Source organism: Petromyzon marinus, chromosome 30, assembly GCF_048934315.1.
Source record: "Petromyzon marinus isolate PM22_M1 ecotype Great Lakes invasive population chromosome 30, UKy_Petmar_22M1.pri1.0, whole genome shotgun sequence".
Classification (NCBI taxonomy): Eukaryota; Metazoa; Chordata; class Hyperoartia; order Petromyzontiformes; family Petromyzontidae; genus Petromyzon; species Petromyzon marinus.
Window position 1 is genome coordinate 10,211,140 of NC_133696.1, and position 23,737 is coordinate 10,234,876.

Consider the following 23,737-nt stretch of genomic DNA (forward strand, 5'->3'; position numbering starts at 1 on the left):
GTACAGTGAGGGAAAAAGTATTTGATCCCCTGCTGATTTTGTACGTTTGCCCACTGACAAAGAAATGATCAGTCTATAATTTTAATTGTAGGTTTATTTGAACAGTGAGAAACAGAATAACAACAAAAAAATCCAGAAAAACGCATTTAAAAAATGTTATAAATTTATTTGCATTTTAATGAGGGAAATACGTATTTGACCCCCTCTCAATCAGAAAGATTTCTGGCTCCCAGGTGTCTTTTATACAGGTAACGAGATGAGATCAGGAGCACACTCTTAAAGGGAGTGCTCCTAATCTCAGCTTGTTACCTGTATAAAAGACACCTGTCCACAGAAGCAATCAATCAATCAGATTCCAAATTCTCCACCTTGGCCAAGACCAAAGAGCTCTCCAAGGATGTCAGGGACAAGATTGTAGACCTACACAAGGCTGGAATGGGCTACAAGACTATTGCCAAGTAGTTTGGTGAGAAGGTGACAACAGTTGGTGCGATTATTCGCAAATGGAAGAAACAGAAAAGAACTGTCAATCTCCCTCGGCCTGGAGCTCCATGCAAGATCTCACCTCGTGGAGTTGCAATGATCATGAGAACGGTGAGGAATTAGCCCAGAACTACACGGGAGGATCTTGTCAATGATCTCAAGGCAGCTGGGACCATAGTCACCAAGAAAACAATTGGTAACACACTACGCTGTGAAGGACTGAAATCCTGCAGCGCCCGCAAGGTCCCCCTGCTCAAGAAAGCACATATACATGCCCGTCTGAAGTTTGCCAATGAACATCTGAATGATTCAGAGGACAACTGGGTGAAAGTGTTGTGGTCAGATGAGACCAAAATGGAGCTCTTTGGCATCAACTCAACTCGCCGTGTTTGGAGGAGGAGGAATGCTGCCTTTGACCCCAAGAACACCATCCCCGCCGTCAAACATGGAGGTGGAAACATTATGCTTTGGGGGTGTTTTTCTGCTAAGGGGACAGGACAACTTCACCGCATCAAAGGGACGATGGACGGGGCCATGTACTGTCAAATCTTGGGTGAGAACCTCCTTCCCTCAGCCAGGGCATTGAAAATGGGTCGTGGATGGTATCCCCACATGACAATGACCCAAAACACACGGCCAAGGGAACAAAGGAGTGGCTCAAGAAAAAGCACATTAAGGTCCTGGAGTGGCCTAGCCAGTCTCCAGACCTTAATCCTATAGAAAATCTATGGAGGGAGCTGAAGGTTCGAGTTGCCAAACGTCAGCCTCGAAACATTAATGACTTGGAGAAGATCTGCAAAGAGGAGTGGGACAAAATCCCTCCTGCGATATGTGCAAACCTGGTGGCCAACTACAAGAAACGTCTGACCTCTGTGATTGCCAACAAGGGTTTTGCCACCAAGTACTAAGTCATGTTTTGCAGAGGGGTCAAATACTTATTTCCCTCATTAAAATGCAAATCAATTTATAACATTTTTGACCTGCGTTTTTCTGGATTTTGTTGCTGTTATTCTGTCTCTCACTGTTCAAATAAACCTACCATTAAAATTATAGACTGATCATTTCTTTGTCAGTGGGCAAACGTACAAAATCAGCAGGGGATCAAATACTTTTTTCCCTCACTGTATTTAATGTGGCGCTGCACTCTGATGTTGTAGGAGTGCTGTTATAACAATTAGTGTTGTTATAACAATTCTATTTATTTGAAGTTGTGCATTTTGATGTGACGTCACATTTCTCACCCCCCCCCCCTCGTCACACATCGTCACAAATGTCTGACCCCTCCCCTCTAGGTGCGTGACGTCATCAAAATTAAACACGAAAAAAGCGGTTCTAAAGACAAATGAATGTATGCTGTCTGGAGCAGAACTGCTGTTATAAGGGCCAAGCCAGGGTTCGTAACGACGCAGCATGTCTGTATGTGTCGTGATTCAAGGCGTGCCAAATTGTATTCGCATTGTGCTATCGGCATATCGGCTCAAATCATATAAATAGAGGATTCACACTTTTCTTTGTGAGAAGCCCTATAGCAGCATAGCCACATATTTTGCTCGAGTGGAAAGGCCCAGAGGTAACACCGTAAGCCCTTTTTCTGGTGTTCTTTGAGCCAATTCCTACACGGTCAGGAAGCAGTATGTGGGTGAAGACTGCGCCAGGGGTGACAATTCATATCAAAGCACGTTAACTCCAACTAACAAGCATAGATACATTTTTGTTTCACAACACAGTTCAACGTCACTTGTTTATTTGTTTGCGGATACAAATACAGGCGTCCCTCGTGAAACGCGCCCACTCGCAGCACGAATTCGCAGTTACACGATTTATCTTTTAGGGACATGCTATGCATTTCACAGTTACTCGCTGATGACACAAAGTACCGAAAGACCCACATGGCCTACCAGCTCTGGACCAATTATTCAACCACATCAATTCCATACACCCAGCGATCAAATTCACTGTGGAGGAGACAAAGGATGGCAAGTTACCATTCTTGGATGTTTTAATCAAAAGAAACCTGATGGCTCAATGGGACACTGTCTACAGGAAAGCCACCCACACGGATGCCTACCTAAAACCTGACTTGTTCAGCGCCGCACTCGACCTCGTGCCGTGTCTTTCACCTGCGTGCGTTTTTTTTCTGCGTCCGAGTCAACTCGGGACAGTTTTTCCCGTGATGGCGTGGAGGAGGTCGTGATGGCGTGGAGAAGGCCGTGATGGCGTGGAGGAGGCCGTGATGGCGTGGAGGAGGCCGTGATGGCGTGGAGGAGGCCGTGATGGCGTGGAGGAGCCCGTGATGGCCTAGAGGAGGCCGTGATGGCGTGGAGGAGGCCGTGATGACGTGGAGGAGGCCGTGATGGCATGGAGGAGTCCGTCATGGCGTGGAGGAGGCCGTCATGGCGTGGAGAAGGCCGTGATGGCGTGGAGGAGGCGGTGATGGCAGGGAGGAGGCCGTGATGGCGTGGAGGGGGGCCGTGATGGCGTGGAGGAGGGCCGTGATGGCGTGGAGGAGGCCGTGATGGCGTGGAGGAGGCCGTGATGGCGGGGAGGAGGCCGTGACTCACACATCATACACTGGGAGTGTCATGCTGCCAGATATGGCTGCGAGTTTGGTCGTACATGTTATGTATATCGTTTATTGTTAAATTTGAATCACAGTTCCTATGATTATTGTTGTTACATTGTTTTTATAGCTTCATTTTGGTGATTTCGAAAACATATGGTTAAGCCATGTTTCTTGCGGAAGTGCGGAGTTGTCGTGATAACTTGAATCTAAATTGTCTTATGGTTTTTATTGTTTGACTTGCATCACACTAGGATTTTTGTACACAGCATTGTAATACTTTTTTTTCTGGAAGATTTGCTGGTTTATCCAGGTTGTTTATGTTGCGCGTCGTCGCTTTATGATGTTCTTTGTTCATATTTTGTTTGTTGCGGTTGCACCCGACTCAAGAGCCGCATGGCTCACAGGGCTATACCTAATAAATGAAACTTGAAACTTGATTCCCACCACCATCCATCCCAGAAGAATTCCCTCATCAATACTCTATACCATAGAGCTCGTATTTCCGACCATCACCACCTAGCCAGTGAACTGGAGCACGTACACCAAGCCCTCAAGAAGAATGGATATTCAGACTACACAATCCGTAAAGCTATCACCCCAACCATTGGGAAAGAACCATCTGAGGACCCAACCAAAACCATCACCTTGCCATACATAGCAGGGGTCACCAAAAATAATTCCAAAATCATGAGCAAACACACGATCCAGGTACGGTTCAACACAGTACATAAAATTCGTGACTTGATCCCACCTGTGAAGGATGTGATCCCTGACATGCAATACCCCGGTGTCTACAAACTAAGCTGTGTTTGCGGCAGCAGTTACATTGGGGAAACTAAGCGTCATGTCTCGGACCGTGTTCCTGAACATAAGGCAGATCTGAAACATGGTAGGACCAATACCTCAGCCGTGGCTGATCATTATTTTAACGCAGTGGGTACACACGAAATTAATTTTGGCAAGACGAAGATACTCTGAAAACCCACTGGCTCTCAGCAAAAATTCGTTCATGAAGCCATCCAGATATATTAACACAGACACAATTTCAAACGAGAAGATGTGTACAAACTGAGCAGTCATTGGAAGGACGTTATTAACCAGTTTAGGTCATAGCTGGCTGTGATGTTCCTATCCTACCTACCTATGTTAGCAGTTATTTTCGACTCTCGGAGTTACATTCACTAACACAGTCAACCTTTAGGTGTGTTAGTAAATGGCGGCTTGCCACTGCGTCGTCCGCGCCCTAGCCAAGCTTGGCCCTTGCCGAGCTTACATTTACAAGCAAATTTCTCTCTTCTACTCGCTCTCTCCTACTCGCTCCTACATTAACATTAGCTGCCCCGCCCATCTGTAAACCTTTATAAACAGCCTGCCTCAGCAGATTTCCCTCTCTTTTTCACCTGAAGACGATTGCTTGTGTTGTGATCAAAACGGAGTGATTTTTCTTTTTCTTTTTTCTATCTACGTGGCTTTACCGAAAGACCCAAAGAATAAAACAACAGTTGTTTCTATTTATATTTTGAAAAATGAAATATAATTTTAAACGCTAAAACTTAAAAACTTAAAAAATATATTTAGCAGGTTAACCGACTAAAATCTCAATCTGATTGAGTCACTGGCTGGGCGTCGCCATCTTGGATCTGAGTAGAAGCAGCCCACAAAGTGTTCAAGAAGCCCTTAAGTTACTCCTTATTAAGTAATCATAAGCAGTAATTGTTTCAATCTTAAATTATTATTTGTTATTAAACTCCTGATTAAGTACGGATGATATCTGTGCAATGGTAACGATCTTATCGGGGGGTTGAGGGTGATTGACAATATTTTTGGCGTGAAAATTATGACCATGTGGCCAAACTCAAAAACAGCGTCAAACTCTGCTTCGGAAGGAGACCGAGCACACTGCGGGTGGATGTGTATATGCACAGTAAACTTATTACAAGTACATATTATACAGTGTATATACTTGCCAGTTTATTCTTATTATTTGTTTACAACGCATTATTTACATATTATACAATATATAGCATTTATACAAAACGTAGATTTGTCAAATGGTAACAAATTCAATAATTTACATGATTTGAGGACTCAAGAAAGGATCCAAAATTATCCTTAATCAGAATAACGCACTGCATACATTCTCACGGGTGGTGGAAGGACTTGAACGAGGAGAACAGGACAACAATTGGATGACGATAATTGAACCTTATGACGGAGCCCCATGGTCCCAAATAAACGGAAGTCAAAATCGTAATGAGTTAATTTATTTTGGCGACTCCGTCCCACCGCGCACGTAAACGCCGCGACCCGCCTGGCGCGGATCATTCTGTAGTCATGTCGTGTCCATGCACAGCGAGGACGAATGCGCAGAAGAAACAATACTTTGAAACTTTGATTGGCGCATCGTGTAGAGCTCGTCGAGAGGAATAGATTGCCGTATAATTCGCCTTCAGCAGACGTAAAATGACGTCGCAACGCAGTTTATGCGAGAGCCGGGGGCTTATGGGACCCGCCATAAGGTTCAATTGGCAGTAGCTTGAGGCGGCATTTATCCAACAGTGGATGGATCCTGGATGATGATAATGACAATGAAAAGTAGAACCTTTGGTTGTCCTATGAACATACTCAACCCTGTCACAGGAATGTAGAGTTTCCATATTTATATGTATGCTGAACTTCTTTCGCACCATGCTTAGCCAACCGTGCTCATTGGAGGTGCGCGCGGGGGGGGGGGGGGGGGGTGAAGAAACTAAACACAACAAAGCAGTTTTAAATAAATTAGTTTTCAATCTAAATTTAAAAGTGCACATAGCTCCAATGGCTGCCTAATAAAATGTGACAATGATCCTGGCACGGCTCAGTTTTGTAAGGTGGAAAAGAGTCATGAGCCAACCCATCCCCCTCTGGGCCTGATAAAAGCAGTACAACTTTGTGCAGCATCAATCAGTGGCGGTCCTCAGCAGAGGCTGGCCCTCAATGTAGGAACCTGAAATGTTCGCGGCTGGTTCTGTGCTGCCAATGGAGATAAAAAAAAATCTAAATAATGCAGTTTTTTATATACCCAGAAAAGGCCTCACTGGGATCTCGAGGCTATTTGTAAAAAAAAGGGCCCTCCATTTCGGCACTTTAGCAAATATGATAAAAGTAGCATTTTGAACGTGGGAGGAAATTGCAGTATCCGTAGAAGATCCACGCGGGTACGAGGGAGGCGACGCGAGTGAGGAATCTCATGCCGTGCTGCCATGCCCCTGCTGCCACCCAACAATAGTCTCGACTTTTTGTTGGCCTCTGTGCCTCGTTCTGGCCACACCAAGCCCAGTATCCCACCCAGGGGTAGCGTTGAGCTTCGTGCCTTCGACCCCGGACGAAAATCGCATCGCTCGTGACAGTCACCGCTCCCCGTCCCGCCAATGAAGTGCTCACAGTTGAACGCGTATTGTTCACGTGGACACAACGTACGTTAACATGAACGTGCGGGGTCACGTGTGTTCGGCGGCCGAGAGTGGCCCGAAACGCTGTCCGTGGTCCCCGCACGCACTGGCATGCCAAATGATGTCACCAAAGGGGTACCAACAGTGGCAGATGGGGCACTGCTGAAGTTTCAAGTGACACTTCGTGTCCCGTACTGCGTCCTCGTTTTGCGCTGCGGATATAAGATTACACAGGGTCAGTCTGTCATAGGTACAATGCAACACAATACAGATTGCAGTTACATAGCATCGGAACGCACGGTGGCACATATGAATCGTTTACTACCTACGACGTGTTTTTTTTTGCTTTCTTGTTTGGGGTGTAATTTGCAGAGGGGCAGTGGGGGAGGCGTCGGGAGGGGTGAGAACAATAAACGTGAGGGCAGGAGGGCTGGGTGCGTGCTCACCTCTAGTGGGTTCAGGTGAGGGTGGTGATGCAGGTGAGGCGATGCCCTGCTGCTGTCCGCCATTCCGAGGCCGCGTACTCGTCATAGTTAATACAATGTCTGCTTCATCATAGACACAAACACACACCGACACGAGCAACCAATTTAGCCACCTGATGTGTTTGTACAGCAGGGTGGCACGCGGCTCGGAGCGGGTGCCACGTGATTAAAAGGCTGCGAGTTCAAAGGCTTTCGCGACCCATATCATCCATAATGGAGGTTTTTGGGTTAGATCGCGTAAATATATAAATGTGTCGTTAAAACCCGCCACTACCCGACACAGCCAACTAGTAACTTGTTCTGTTTACGTGACAACCCTTACTAGTTGGCTGTGTCGGGTTGTGGCAGGGTTTTAACGACACGTTTATATATTGATGCGATCTAAACCAAAAAACCTCTGTTATGGATCAAAGTTTATTGTGGGGTTCAGCTTGCTTAGCTAAGCATCCCTCTGGGATAAATCTGCGTGAAATTGTAACGGTGACTGTTCGACGGATAAACTGGTGCCCACCCATAGCAAATGTGGAAATTTCTACAAATACTCGATACTTTCACCAGAGCTGTTAGCAGGAGATGGTCACCATCTCAGTGCTCATTTAAGCAGGGAATTGCGTGACCTTGGTTATTCGAGGTCACGGGGGTGGGGGAGTGGGGGCCGTGTGGGTGACCCAGAAAAAAAAAAGCAATGGGAAACGTTCGTAAATTAAGGCTGCAAAAGAATATACTGTGAGCTACACGGGTAAATAATATTGTTTATATTGTTTATATGATGTACTCATCAGTTGTACTTGCTGACGTGTCTGTGATCACAGACTCCTCGATGAGTGTGGAGCAGCTAATGAATGCACCGGGTGTCTCCGTAGATACAATTATTTATTTTATTTCGCAAGCACTGTTAAGATCGGCAACCCAGACAATCCACCGATGCATCATTACGAGTTACCCGTAGCTACGTGTGAAATGGTCTAATGATGCAGCGGCATGCGCAGCATGGTTAACCTGTCGTTTTGGACGCTTGCCACCAAAGTTATTTGCTCAAAAGTCATCGGTTCAATTCCCACATCTGTTTTTTGTTGTTGACTTTTGGCACAGCGCAGGGATAAACACGATTGTAAAGGCAGGGAGTAACGTGTGTAAAATGACACCATGGTGACAATGTGGAAAAGTAGGCCTTTGAGTGTCCCTGCACAAGCAGCAAATGCACGCATGAGAATTACCCACAACAACATTGCGAAATAATTGAGAGTCCCTTTGTAAACATCGATCTCCCCACTTCGTGTCACGATTTAAAGTAAAGATTACAATTTCGTCCGGGCGATTTCAACCAACAACATGGACTCGTGGATACGCACCACCAAAACCAACACATGCATTTCGAGTTATCTGCTTGCAAAGAAAGAGACCTCTGGATGCCAAATCCAGCGAGGTGGCGATGCTCTAAAAATCGCTTCACTCACAATCACGAGTTCAAGAACATGAGTTCAAATCCGAGTGGGGCGTTGACTCAACCCGTAATACATCTCCGCGGATGATGAAATGAGCGCTTTATTACAGATACTGCGTGGGAATTCAACAGTGGTTGTTCGGTGAAGAGACAGCCCCCCCCACTCCCACTGTTGGAATGCAGAAACGATGGTGATTGTTTACCGCTCGGGAGTGTGGATAAGGGAGGAGGTTTAGGTGGAGGAGGTCCAGGCTTGGGAGCTTTTGATTCTGCTGGAACCAGAGACACGCACACATGTAAGCTATAACCTTGCTTAACCAGAGCTATTAATGCTTTTTGTGTTTGCATTGTGCTGCATGTACAGTTTGCCTTTTGGCAGCCTTTGGTCTATAGCACGGGTGAGACAAAGCTATAAAAGAGTCTCTGGTGTCGGTCAATCGGTCTCAGGGACAGTTACATACATTACCAACCATATTTGTTTGCGTATATTTTTGTTACTACAAGTATGTGTGATTAATCGAGAATGTATGCCTTGTAATAGGTATCTATTGGTTTATTTGAACATCTAAACACCTCCTGTATTTATGATTTTAAGATTTTTTTTCTTCAAAAAATAATTAAATATCTTGACACTGCTTTGATGTACTTCAAGCATAAATCAAGATAGCGTAAAAGTTATTCGACTGCAGTTCACTCTACACAAGCCTGCCACGAGTCTCCCAATCTTTTGCAATTTTACAAGCTTTAACGCTTATAAAACGGATGCTGTCAGAAAATCATGACATCATATAATCACATTGCCATCAGTTACTACGGCAAACTTTTCACAGAGCAGTGATTTAATGGGTAATCGCTATGCATTTCTACTTAATTGTGGCCAACTTTTATATATTGATGCGGTAAATACCCACGCGTTTAAAATGTAGCAAAATAACTGGTAAACAGGCATGCGCGAACCGTACCTTCTGGGGTTTGCTTTTTCTTTCGTTGGATATTCGGCTGGTGAGACAAGATACAGTTACATTTAAATATATCTTACTTCAAAGGTTTGAATTAACGTAACCACAACTCCCTGTTATTGTGTGTCCAAGGATGCGGGGCGACGTTGAGGGCATGCAATCAAAATCCACTGTTGTACTGTACAACGTTCCTACATCTATGCTTCCCGGTGTCACAAACTCGCATGGTGAAGTATGCTCAGAAAACCCCCATGCTCTACACAGTGTGGGCATGGCGCTCATTCAGCAGTGGATTGACAATAGGGCTGAGCATGTCCATGGTGATTACAGACCTGTAGCCACGTCTTTAAACATTTCTCAATGCACGATTGAGCGTCGCACCGTTGCTGAATATTTCGTTGCGTACAGGCTATTACCGCTGCCATTCGTACGCGCGTTGGCAATTGTGAACTGCGCTGTAATCTATTGCGTAACTGTGGGAGCTGCCGTGAAGCGTAAGCTGTCTATGCAAAGCATCACTCGGCGTGGGTAGCACAACGGCTCATCTGAAATGCCACATAGAGGGCATGTTTTGGAAACGTGCTGATCTATTTATCGTGTACACACACCACGTGCATGTGATCTGGTATGCTGATATTACCTGAACATCCAGGCTCCTCCCTGACAGCCACCTTTGTGCGAACATAAGAAACGGCGATTAGAGAAAATAAATCAGGTATGCATTTTCCGTAAGCATCTAAAAAGGTGCATCCGTGCAATTTCCTCCGCAAGGCACTGCCAGTGGATGCGCCTCCAACAAAGGAAGGTTTGGACATCTCCGCTAGGGTCTAGAGGGTAATTTTCCGACTCTTCCACACTGGCCAACCAACCCATTGGACTGCGGGGGCCTTCGGAACAAATGGGAGAATACTAATCGGCAGATTACGTCCCTCTTAAATCAAATCTTGGCTTGGCAAAATTGATCACGTGTAACGAGGTGAATTTAAGTTGCGGAACGTTTTCATCTTAATTGCATAGCCACTCGGTAAGAAAGGATGCTTCTATTACAACATTTCCCATGGAACCCTATTTCATCTTTACACGGACATGCTACATGGAGTTTGAAAAGCGTAAACGATGATTGTGTGATTATGATGTTATGATTACCTCAATTTGGGAAGATGCATCTTGTTTCTGAAGGAAATTTTCGACGTTGTATTCTCTGTTAAAAAATACAACAATTAATGTAATTAATCTCTTTCGACCTGACGATGAGACGAGTGGAAATATTGGCATTGTTTGTGTATTGCTAAAATATCATAAACAGAGGTATTTTAAGTGTACGTTGCATAAAACAGGTGCTTATAACTGCTATTTATATTCAATGAATGTATATAATTGGTCACTTAATTTTTTTAAACAGTTGGTAAAACAAGACAAGTAAACAGGCAGTGAAATTACAAAGGGCTGTAACAGAAATAAATCAAACACACGGGTATTAGCATTATTTCAGGGTCAATGATTGTCTATTTTCTCCACTTCATTTTGTCTTGCTATCATCCCCATGGAATGAGGCAAATACATTTATATTTTAGAACTCTGCAGCAAAGGAGGATGACATTCACATAACAAACTGTCAATGTCATTCCAAACACTGTGTAGTGTTTAAGTCTCAGAGCTGGCATAAGCCGACTTAAATGAACACCCAAATGTAATATCATGGGTTTTTGGTACGGTCATTAATGACTGGGCCGAGACCACCGACTATCCACACCTGAGAGTTTGCTTCATCCATTTATTGAGAGCGAGCGCTTGCGCCGATCCGGGTCAGAATGCGGGCGGCCATCGTGTTTAAGACTGCCGCTAGGACGCGGGGTCGGGGGCCACCTACGCGTCACCGTCCGTGTTGTCTGGCACCACAGCGACGCGGCCGGCTGTTGCGTGAGAGCCCCCGTGCACACAGTCGGCCTTGGCCGCCCGGTTCGGACCCTCCCCGTCCGGGGTCGTGCCGCCTCGGTGCTCCAAACCCCGCTAGCCACCGACGTCCTTGTTGTGCGTTAAACGCTGCGCTCAAAGGTCAAAGCGGGTTTCCTTCCGAAATGGGCATTATCTATTTACAGCCCTAAGCCAGTGATGGAAATTCCACATTCCCATGGCGGGGGACGACGACAACACGAGTCGTCTATCCATTGAAGAATCACTGCAGAAGCTGTACGCGTTTAATTGACCCTACAGGAATGATGTTTTCAGTTTCAGTTTCATTTATTAGGAATAGCCCTGTGAGCCATGCGGCTCTTGACTCGGGTGCAACCGCAACAAACAAAGACACGAACAAGGAAACATCTTATGTGGCCAGAGCCACGCAAGAATTTGAACTGGTAGCCTTCCAAATTACAGGCTGCTCGATATACTGCTGAACCAGCCATTTCTGATCGACACTGGACCAAAACGGCAGTTTCACGAGCATTACCTTTGCGTTTGACTAAGTGGGGTGGAAGGGACCCTGCGAGCTTGTCCAGCTCCTCTTCATCTCCAAAGCTGAGGACCATTTTTCTTCCCTGGGGATTCGAGAAGAGAATTATTTGATTTCAGTGCAGTACTTGGCTGTAAGCTATGACCTTGCCACATTTACGCTGTGATGGTCATCGTCACCATCCACCTGTTGGCAGGATTACGGGTTTATTTTTCTCAAATGTAATTTGTGAACTCGTTGAGCAACACCATCTCGCGACATGTTGTTTTCGACGATTTGCACCGTTGGGAGCATCAGAGTCCCATCAAAATTAACGTTTCAACAAAGGCCGTGTACATCGGTTGACATGGGCAGTTGCGTAAACACTGTGCAACAGAACGGCAGTCAAAGCAATGATTGCACTACAGTGCCAAGTATACAGGTTCGAACCCTAACCATCGACAACATGAGTTACTATGGATTCAAATAAAAGTATTTCTGGCTTTTGACAAACTTGGAGTTGTCTTCGGCTCAAATTAGCACCATTCCCACGTTGGCAAACATCCTACTCCGTACACGTGTGTTGTTTACGTTTAAGTGTGTGTGTGTTGTGTGGAAGCCGATGCACGTGGAGTATATTCAAATGGTCCGTACCTTCCACGATTCGAATTCTAGTGTTCTGTCAGGCGTTTGCAAGAATGTCTGATCTTCTATGTGACAGATGGTTTCTAGCTTTTCGTCCTGTAATACAGAACACACAGATTGCTGTGAATGAGATGGGTAGATAGACACGATGGGACCACAAGGGAAATAAATTATGTTTTGTGTCCGTGGTTCACAGTTATCAAAGCAAAAATATCAAATGCAAAACACTGTATGCTATAAGAGAGCGTATGTTTATAGGGTTCACCTCAAGGGTAAGCAATATAAACAAAAACACTAAACTAAACTATTTTTTATTTAGATTTGTTCTTGACACCTGATGAAGATCGCTTGCATTGTGATCGAAACGTCGTGATTGTTTTTTTAAAATATAATTTTATTGTATTTCTAAATACGTGACTTTACCGAAAAAAACAATGAGTAATTTTATGCAGTCACGAAAGCTTTAATACTTTTTTTTTATTTTACCAGGTAAGGCCCACTGAGCCGTATAGCTCTTTTTCAGAAGTAACCTGGCCATCACAAATGATAGCTCAACGAAGTGGCTTATCATGTGGAAATGTGTAGGAGCCAAATACTCTAAACGCCTCATGTTCATTCTAAACGTTGAGAGAAAAAAAACGGAGGACCCGGAGAAAAATACAAACTCCAAACCTACGCCCTCCTGTATACCAGGCAAGGTAGTTAACGTCTCGTGGCCCCCAATATATAAATTTTAGTACATGTACTGTATATGTATACGTACACAAAAACAGGTACAACCGGGATGGTGGCTCAGTGGATGAGTGTGCAGCTTGCAACAGAATTATTGCAACATTCAATTCTGTCTGGGGGTTTACTCAGTCCTTACGAGGCAGCCTATCCGATGGATAGACACACCCCCACCATAGGAATGTGGAATTGCCACCACTGGCTCGGGCTGTAAACGGGCGACGAGCACCTCCTCGATGCTCATGAGAGCAGGAAATCACTCGGACCTTTTGGACTGCATGCACGAGCCAGCGATTCCCTGCCACGGCTCAGATGAGGGCTCCTAGCCCCCCACTGCACACATTGGCAATGGCCAACGTGCCAAAGGATGGCCAAACATTCCCCATGACCGACACGGTGTGGGGAAGCCTTCTTCCAGCAGTTGATCGATAAAGGGCCGTGCATTATGTGTAATATTACATATCAAGTAGACAGTATTGTATGGGGAATTCCATGGTGACGGAATTACAGCGTGGCTCGCAGAACTTGACAATCGCAAAATGGACCACGAGGTGTCATTCGAGCTCTTAACAGTTTCCAACATGTCCTTGCACGACGGGTTGATGTGATCGGAGCAGAAAGCCACGTCCCATGCACCTGCATTGTTCTTATGATTCAATCACCGTGGAATTACCGCTATAATACACAGTAAATGTGTATATATAAACACGCCGTTGTATATATGGTGATGAGGTTCGTACGAACCGCGCACATGACGAGGTAGGTCATTTCCTGAGACTCGATGATACACGTTGTTCCCGATATGCACGTGTCCGTCTTGTCATCGGTTTTCGTGAGGTAGATGGCCGACGCGGTTTGCACCACCTGAGGAAAGGGAGCAAAAAAAAACCAACATCAAATACACGAAGCGAATCGGTCTCCCTGCTCAGTCGACCAAGCTGGCCGGCGCTCATCCGTTCTGGTGATGCCCCACGAGCCTATCATTCCCTGAGCCTGATGGTCGAGAGCAATGACGGAATGGCAGCACAAGGGATGAGATCAGCTCGCATGCCGGTCCGGTGATTACGTACGTCGCAGAGATGACGGCTGCTTGGGGAAACTTTCATCCAGCAGTGGATTGACCACGGCTGATGATGATGCTGATAACACGAGTGGCCAGTATCAGCATCAGAGACACAAACGTTGTAATCCTCACTTTTAGCTCATCGTAAAATATAAATGTCTACGCTAGAATTGTACGGTATGTGGATTGGTTCGTATATGTTTTGGTTCGTCAAGTCATAGTGCGATAATTAAAACCGGCCACTTACCTTGCATTGAGGTCCATATTCACTCCAAATATTTGCGGTGTCCGCCTTCCCCAGAGGCATGGCTGTAACTGACGTGCGTGCGGCAAGCAGCCTTTTTTATTCAAGCTTGGTGGTGGGGGGTGGTTTCCAAATTGCAGCTCGAATTTACATAAAAAACCCCCACCTCCTTTGCGTCGAGTGGCAGCTTGAGAAGAAAGGGTTTGACGATGAGCCTGCCCTGCCCAGCAGCAGTGACATCTGTTCGTGAACCAATGGTGGGACGTTTTCCATCGTTAGGGGTATTACACAATTTTCTTCCGCAGGCTGGACAACCACCACAGGTGTCACGCGAGACGTACGCACGAGTGCCAAACATAGCCGCCTGGGCACGCACGCCCGCTGTCGGCGGTGTTGCACAAGCGAGGGAGGGGGTGGGGTGGACGCGTGTAAAAGGGCCGTTACCCGAAACGTAGTATACGCCACAAATATATTTTTGAGGACAGTGTCATTGACGGAACGCGTTTGTGAGTTTTTAGAGGTCGGTAACGTCACTTTGATTTGTGGCTTGCCATAAAACAGCCCACACTTTAAAAAAATAATCTTGAAAGTTTGAAAAACTAATGGGCGCTCAACTGCTGTTGGCTACGAATAATTTCGCTACGAAGCACCGGCGAAGCCAGTTCGATCGGGGCACCACGGTGGCGAGACGTTAACTTCTTCGCCTGGTATACAGGAGTTCGGGACGTTGACCCTGATGCGCGCTGCATATTTGGAGTCTGCGTGTCTCTCTGCCCGTGATCGCTTGGATTTTTTTTTCTTTCTCCGGGTCCTCCTGGTTTATTTCCACCCTCCGCATTTATGAATATGCGTTGAGATTATTTAGATCATCTCGATGTTATAAATGTCCACGTGATAGGCCACTGTGTTGAGCTGTCTTTTGTGGTCAGGTGGCTTTTGAAAAATAATTCTAGATTTAAAGCTTTCGTGACTGCTAGGATCCATACTCTTTGGTTCTATTGGGTAAAGTCACCTACGTGACTTTACCCAATAGAACCAAAGAGTTTTGAAAAATAAGTTAATACCTCGGTGGGCTTTGTCTGATAAGATTAAGATATTTGAGTTTACTTTGTATATGTTTTTAAAGTGATTTGTTTACATTTCCTTTTCTTTGCTATCCTTTCCTGTTTTGTAATGTTTGTTGTTGTAACTTTCTGACCAGCGCCCTACTGGACATCTGTGAAATAGAGCTTCATTGCTCATCGGATTCCTCCAGTATAAGTAAATATTAATTCTGATTCAGTCTCACGGCCAACCAGCTCTGGACCTCCCCTAGGTCGACTCGGCCTCAAATAAGTAGGTGAGGCGATGTGTAAACATTGCCACAAGGGAGACAAAGGTGGCCGGGCGTGGTGTTAGCTTCTCACCCCCTCGAGTGCTGTGCCGGCCTTCATAGGTGCTACTCGCTTACAGCACTTGCAGTGAAACTGCGAATGGCTCGTTAAATAAGTGATGGTTCCTTTGATCGCTCGACCGTTGATTGGGTAACTGTGGTAATTCTAGAGCTAATACATGGCGTGCAAAGGGATGTTACAGTAAACACTTCTGTTAAGGCTACACGTGGGATCTTTGTCTTTAACCATACTTCACTTCACTGGTCAGGAGCCGTCCATAAATGACGTCACGCGATTTTGGATGATGTTTGACCCCCCCCCCCTTCGTCACACGGCGTCACAAAAAGTCAGACCCCCCCTCAAATATGACGTCACAAAGCCCTGCCCCCCCCCCCCATAAAAAAATAAAACATGCTTCAAATCGCTTTAAGCTATTGTCATTGTAGTGCGTATTTAATGTGGCGATGCACTCTGATGTTGTAGGAGAAAACTTTTTTTAAGTCTATTTAATTAAGTAGAACGTGTTGTCGATATTTATTTAAAGTTGCGCATTTTGATGTGACGTCACATGTCTGACTCCCCCCCCCCCCCAGGTACGTGACGTAATTCATGGACGGTCCCTCAGTGCCAGTTTGTGAAGGGGGAGCGGCTGAACCAGTTCATATGTCACTCGCCACTGATTTTAGCCGTGGTCAGGGCCATCTATAAGGGCGTGGGGCGGCAGAGTGCTGGGCCAGGGGAAAATCCCACTGTGGGCCCCCAGCGCCTTCACACTAAGCGGGCACTATTACATCTGACACCGTGACGTCGACGCGCGGGGGGGGGGAGGGGGGTAAAGCGAGCCCCTCCCCCCCCCCCCAAAGCGCGGGGGCCCTGGGCAGTCTTAGAAATTTGCCGTGTACCCTAGAGTGTGCGAGACGACAATGCAAGCGGCCCAATGCGAGCCGGCCAGAAGCCAACCCTTCTCTGTGAATCGTGACATGGGAATTTTAAACAGCTGCTTCCTCGGCAGTGTTACAGCAGGTCAGGTCTGCCACGCAGAGACAAGCACACAAAGGGACACAATTGGTGTGTTGCTTTTGCTCATCGGTGTGTGTGTGTGTGAGACCAGTAACTGAAATGTACCTGGTTGCCAGTATAGGGGCCATTCATTGAGTAGGAACGCAAACATCTGTCAAAACTTGACCCCCACCCTCTCTCCCTGTACGCACGCGGACTTTTTAAACCCCACCAACCCCACCTGCGTACGTACACTTGACGCACCCCCCCCCCCCCGAATCCTATAGAACGGCCGATATTTAATCGACGCAGAAACGATCAAGGATTAATAATATTAACGTGTTTAAGCAAACAGACAGTCCACCGTCGGACTATCTAACTCATTTGAAGGCTTCACCCCCCCTCCCCGTTTCCTATGTGTACATTGTCAGTAGACCCCCCCCCCCCATACGCAAGCGAACGCGTTTGGGTTAACCCCCCTCCATGCGTACGTACATATACAGGGTGGTCCAGATGTCTTGTGCCGCCCCCCTAATTTAATTCTCTGAAACTAATATTTTTTGATAGTAAGGTTTATTTAAAACAGAAATAAATATGCAAAGGGAAACAATGTTAGGGGTCAAGTAATATGGGGGGGGGGTCATAAGACATTTGGACCACCCTGTACTTACAGCATTTCTTTAAAGTACGTTTAACACTCGAACTTTAATCATCCGCGATACCTAAAATTGTCGCAGATCCCTCCACACTTTGCAGGCACTCCCATAATCTGCAGGGAAGGCGAGTCCTAACATCTGGCGCGAAATGTTATTTATCCCGGGTCCTTATTGCTTCCGAGTTGATGATCTCCGACCTGCGGGATTTAGGATGAACATTTTTTTTTTTTTTACCGCAATGCGCCCCCGGATATTAAAGATCATTGGAGTTGAGAGGACTGGTCCATTCGTTAGAAATGTGGGAACTTCCCACCTTTATCTCAGGCACACCTACGTGAATGTACACTGCTCGCTAGGGGCCTGGAGCACAAATAAATAATCCATCATTCGGCTCGAGTGGCTCAGCGGAGAGCAAAACACAAAACAGTTGAGCGAGTTACCTGATGCCCCAAACAGGCTAGGTTTGAACCTGGGTAACATGTGTGTTTTTTTTTAAAGTTGCACATGAGTTGTGTTTATCCTGTACACATTAATTTGTGAATGTTATGTTTCCTAAACCCTCAAATTGCAGTGATGGGGTTTCACAAATAAAGTTGCCATATGAACCTTATGGTGGTACCCCGGGGAACCATAGTCACTCGGTTCTCGCATAATGTCCGTGATGCAGTCATTTGTAGTCTGTTGATGGTCCGCGATGCGGCAATCGACTCATCTCGACGAGCTGTACACTACGATGCACCACTACGGTGCGTTCGAGTGTTCAGGGTTTCGGCGCAATCGTCCTCACTGCGTTTCGACATCGCGGAGTGTGGCACTGATTTCGTATTGATTGGTACCACAGTCGCAGAGTGAAGTACATCCCTGGGGAAAAAAAAATAGTGTCCCAAAAATAAAATATTTAATTGCCTTGGCGATTTTGTATTCGGGATCATATGTGCATTAAAATTATTTATAGATTAGTTTTTTAAGATTCTTAAACAGTTTTTTTTTTGTAATTGGGCAGGTTATCATTGGATAAGAATGTTTTTTTTTCAAAACGATACTAAATACAGATAGTAAAGTTCGTACACGAGAACCATGGAAATCTAAATGAATCAAAACTGGAGTAATGAAACGAGTGCAACGCGGGATTGATCCCCCACACAACGGGAGAGTTGCTCTATCCACGGCTTGCAACACTTAGCTGATCACCAGTGGGGATGAGTGCACATCCCATCTCTTCCTAAGCAGTCGGCAAGCGTGGAAAAAGTCCACGCCGGAGTGACAAAGATCATCTCTCTTTACCTCTTGGCAATGCACGTGGCCCACGATCCAGTCTCTCCACACAGGCCAACCACTGTAAACGTATTTATTTTAAGTAGCTCTTCACCCCGAATTGTTCCCTGACCTGGACGGTGTTGATCCCGAGTTGATGTTATTGATCCCGAGTAGTTTGTTTCTCCCAAAGTTGGATCTGCGACCCGGATATGAACTTACAACGTTGTGAGTTGACCACTCAGATTTCTCACCAGCCCAGATAACCTTTTGCTCACGGCAGTTGCTTCGTATGCAACTATATTGATGAATGTAACGGCCTCAAAATGATTTTTTTTAATATATGCAATCGTACTTCCTCGGTGATTTCCGTAAGGTGCCGATCAGGCCCATCGCTCAAACTATCACAGCATGCGTGTCACCAGCTATACTAGCTCTAGCATACTTTATTTATATTAATATATACCATCGCTATGGGGTCACAGACTTGCCAGATAATGTATCTCTGCAGTGTTGAGTGAAATACAAGTTCTAGTTACCATGATCTGCGATGGTATCTCGCTTCTCTAAGCACGGCACATATACCGTACATCGGCTGCCGCTAGGGTTAGGGTTGCATGCACCCTAGTTACATATTTCAATTTAGTCAGTTCAACACGTAGTAGGCTTTCGCGACCAATAATATCCAAAATAGAGTGTTTTTTTGGGGGGGTTAGATGGCATAAATATAAATGCGTCGTTAAACAACCAGACACCGCCAATTTAGTACGGTATGGTTTATAACATGGAGTATAACAGCGCATCGCGACTGTTTCTCTCTCCCCCCTCCTCCGTTCCGAGCATGGATGGACTCGTCCGTCTGAACGGGGCTCGTCGCTGTCCGTGGTGCTGGCGTTGAGTGGTAGAAACCACCCATTTTTTCGCCATATGGCATTGTGATATATAACGACTTATTGTTGGTGGCTCAGCTGATTGGAGAGTATATAGAGTTTATTGATAACATTGAGGTAGTTTATATTTTAGTTTTTATTGGTTTACTATATGGTATTCATTATATAGTGTAGTGTATACCCAGTTGCTTTGTGTTAATAGCTCAGCTTATTGAAGAATATATTGAGTACATTTATTATATTGATGTAATTTAGACTTAGTTTTTTCACATCGGTTTACTGTATGATAGTTGGGTAGTTGCAGCCCTTCAGCGTCCATAGACTAAATGCCTCTGTTGATATGTAAACTTTGACTTTAACATAGTTATTTCTGCGACCAGTCACAAGCTAATCCCTCAGCTATTTAAATGCTAAATTATCCTGTTTGATATGTAAACTCCTTTGTCAAGGCGCTTCACTTCTCTCACCTAGCTTAAAAGACGCTACGAATCTTAGCAGCGTTCATTGAAGCGCTGTCGTCCCGACAGTTCTGTTCCTTTACCTGAAGAAGGCTGCTTGTGTTGTGGCCGAAACATCGTGAGAATTTTATTTTATTATGTTTTATTTTTATTACTTTGTTTCGATTCTACGTGACTTTACCGAAAGAAGCAAGAAGATGAATCCCTGCAGTCACGAAAGCTTTAAATCGAAATTTAGTAAGGTTTCTCACGTAAACAAAACGTGCCAATTCGTTGGAGAGTAATCCCAGACCATTTACGATACGAGTACCTGGTGACGTTTCGCCGGTAATTACAACCAGCCTCATCAGGCGACGACCAGAGTTGTGGAGATACAGGATAAATGTTTCCACAAGTGACAGAGTGAATATGCGCGGATTTCCCACCGATTGATTTAACTCCCTGTGTAGCTGCCTCAAAGCATGGTCATATATATTGATTTTTCTATGCAATTACATATTTGTTTACAACAAAAACCCCAACTATTCTACTAGCTCCAGTCCACGTGAGTTATTTGACCTTGCCTGCTATGTGCAAATGCTTTGCCTACATACAGTGAGGGAAAAAAGTATTTGATCCCCTGCTGATTTTGTACGTTTGCCCACTGACAAAGAAATGATCAGTCTATAATTGTAATGGTAGGTTTACTTGAACAGTGAGAGACAGAATAACAACAAAAAAATCCAGAAAAACGAATGTCAAAATGTTATAAATTGATTTGCATTTTAATGAGGGAAATAAGTATTTGACCCCCTCTCAATCAGAAAGATTTCTGGCTCCCAGGTGTCTTTTATACAGGTAACGATCTGAGATTAGGAGCACACTCTTAAAGGGAGTGCTCCTAATCTCAGCTTGTTACCTGTATAAAAGGCACCTGTCCACAGAAGCAATCAATCAATCAGATTCCAAACTCTCCACTATGGCCAAGACCAAAGAGCTCTCCAAGGATGTCAGGGACAAGATTGTAGACCTACACAAGGCTGGAATGGGCTACAAGACCATTGCCAAGCGGTTTGGTGAGAAGGTGACAATAGTTGGTGCGATTATTCGCAAATGGAAGAAACACAAAGAACTGTCAATCTCCCTCGGCCTGGGGCTCCATGCAAGATCTCACCTCGTGGAGTTGCAATGATCATGAGAACGGTGAGGAATCAGCCCAGAACTACACGGGAAGATCTTGTCAATGATCTCAAGGCAGCTGGGACCATAGTCACCAAGAAAACAATTGGTAACACACTACGCCGTGAAAGACTGAAATCCAACAGCGCCCGCAAGGTCCCCCTGCTCCAGAAAGCACATATATATGCCCGTCTGAAGTTTGTCAATGAACATCTGAATGATTCAGAGGACAACTGGGTGAAAGTGTTGTGGTCAGATGAGACCAAAATGGAGCTCTTTGGCATCAACTCAACTCGCCGTGTTTGGAGGAGGAGGAATGCTGCCTATGACCCCAAGAACACCATCCCCAACGTCAAACATGGAGGTGGAAACATTATGCTTTGGGGGTGTTTTGCTGCTAAGGGGACAGGACAACTTCACCGCATCAAAGGGACGATGGACGGGGCCATGTACCGTCAAATATTGGGTGAAAACCTCCTTCCCTCAGCCAGGGCATTGAAAATGGGTCGTGGATGGGTATTCCAGTATGACAATGACCCAAAACACACGGCCAAGGCAACAAAGGAGTGGCTCAAGACGAAGCACATTAAGGTCCTGGAATGGCCTAGCAGTCTCCAGACCTTAATCCCATAGAAAGTCTGTGGAGGGAGCTGAAGGTTCGAGTTGCCAAACGTCAGCCTCGAAACCTTAATGACTTGGAGAAGATCTGCAAAGAGGAGTGGGACAAAATCCCTCCTGAGATGTGTGCAAACCTGGTGGCTAACTACAAGAAACGTCTGACCTCTGTGATTGCCAACACGGGTTTTGCTACCAAGTACTAAGTCATGTTTTGCAGAGGGGTTAAATACTTATTTCCCTCATTAAAATGCAAATCAATTTATAACATTTTTGACATGCGTTTTTCTGGATTTTTTTGTTGTTATTCTGTCTCTCACTGTTCAAATAAACCTACCATTAAAATTATAGACTGATCATTTCTTTGTCAGTGGGCAAACGTACAAAATCAGCAAGGGATCAAATGCTTTTTTCCCTCACTGTAACATATTGACACTGGTTCGCCACTCTGACTGTGAGAGAGGTGAAGGCAACAGAGTCTACACTGCCCATGAACACTTTTACTTTTTTTTTTACAAACATACAATATTTTAAACACACATACGTACCTAACCAGCGTGGCAGGTGATGCACCTCTGATTAGCACGGTTGGCTACGTACGGTGCAAAAGAAGTTCAGCACACACACGTACATAACCAGCGTGGCAGGTGATGCACCTCCGATTAGCATGGTTGGCTACGTACGGTGCGAAAGAAGTTCAGCACACACACATACATAACCAACGTGGTAGGTGATGCACCTCCGATTAGCATGGTTGGCTACGTACGGTGCGAAAGAAGTTCAACACATACGTCCGTGGGTTAATGTTCATGTGAAGAGGCTCCGTATTCACCGATGAAATACCGTGCCCAGAGTCTTGTGCTGACAGTGCAGGAGTAAACAATGACTCTGGACGTTTAAACAAAGTTAAATACTGCACGCTCTATTAATCAACACACAAAGAGAAAAAAAACATTTTTAAATAATGCTGTTACGTGTGTAATGCATTTGTGTAATAAACTTCACTTGTTATTATCTGAAGTCACGTACATTATGCCAATGAAGTTTAGCCAGGATGTTTGCGATGTAACCTAATCTAGAAATGGCACACACCCTATTTATTTTGCGAATGCTATTTCACGCGTCTTCCGAAACACCAGATACATTTACAAATAAGAAATAGATTAATAAATAAATGGTCCTTGAGTGGACGTCATCCCACATAGCCACAGAGCCACATTGCAGCCTCGTTTGCATTTTACTTTGCTGATCTCGTCATGGAACATCAACCATCACGCGAACATCGATCATCCTCGCAGCGGATTTTAGCTGACCATCGAACAAAGACGGGTCACTGCATCGTGCGCGTTCAGATGCGCTTCTGTGGCCGTCTGGAACGTTCTTCCTTCCGATATTAGGAAGCCACTGGAGCTATGCACTTTTTAAATCATACAGATTGAAACGAATTTCTTTAGAACGGATTTTTGTGTTTAGTTTGCTGTCCTTCGTCTGCACCTCCGATTGGCAGGGTAAGCAGGATACGGTGAGAAATAATTTCTACATACATATGTTTGATCTAAATACATTTGTTTGGTTACCAAGAATGTATGGTGTAATTTACCATTGTACTCATTGGTTCTTTCGGTAAAGTCACGTAGGTAGAAAAATAAAATAAAACAAAAAATAATATATTATTTTTTATATTCTTTTTTGTTTTATTTTATTTTTCTAACTACGTGATTTTACCGAAAGAACCAAAGAGTATGGATTCCTGCAGTCACGAAAGCTTCAAATCAAGATAAATTTACCATTGTGTTTGAAAATTAAATATCATGCCATGTAATACTTGCATGAAAATGGAAATTCCACGTGTAAATC

General features: G+C 45.0%; 1 protein-coding gene across 3 annotated transcripts; it reads right to left on the minus strand.

The window, feature by feature from the left end:
* Nucleotides 1–4,824: 4,824 nt before the first annotated feature.
* LOC116947601 (uncharacterized) lies at nucleotides 4,825–14,791 on the minus strand. 3 transcript variants are annotated; one of them, XM_032963541.2, is made up of 10 exons: nucleotides 14,481–14,780; nucleotides 13,915–14,034; nucleotides 12,451–12,537; nucleotides 11,815–11,902; nucleotides 10,512–10,566; nucleotides 10,006–10,036; nucleotides 9,369–9,405; nucleotides 8,610–8,678; nucleotides 6,924–7,022; nucleotides 4,826–6,689 (listed from the first exon to the last, which is right to left on the minus strand). In XM_032963541.2, the coding sequence occupies exons 1-10, from the start codon at nucleotides 14,538–14,540 to the stop codon at nucleotides 6,526–6,528; spliced, it is 810 nt and encodes a 269-aa protein (XP_032819432.2). In that variant the 5' UTR covers nucleotides 14,541–14,780; the 3' UTR covers nucleotides 4,826–6,525. The 3 variants fall into 3 exon arrangements, with proteins under 3 accessions (XP_032819435.2, XP_032819432.2, XP_032819433.2); XM_032963542.2 differs by having other exon boundaries at nucleotides 4,827–6,689; nucleotides 8,610–8,675; nucleotides 14,481–14,776; XM_032963544.2 differs by lacking the exon at nucleotides 12,451–12,537 and having other exon boundaries at nucleotides 4,825–6,689; nucleotides 14,481–14,791.
* Between the last annotated feature and the right edge of the window lie 8,946 nt (nucleotides 14,792–23,737).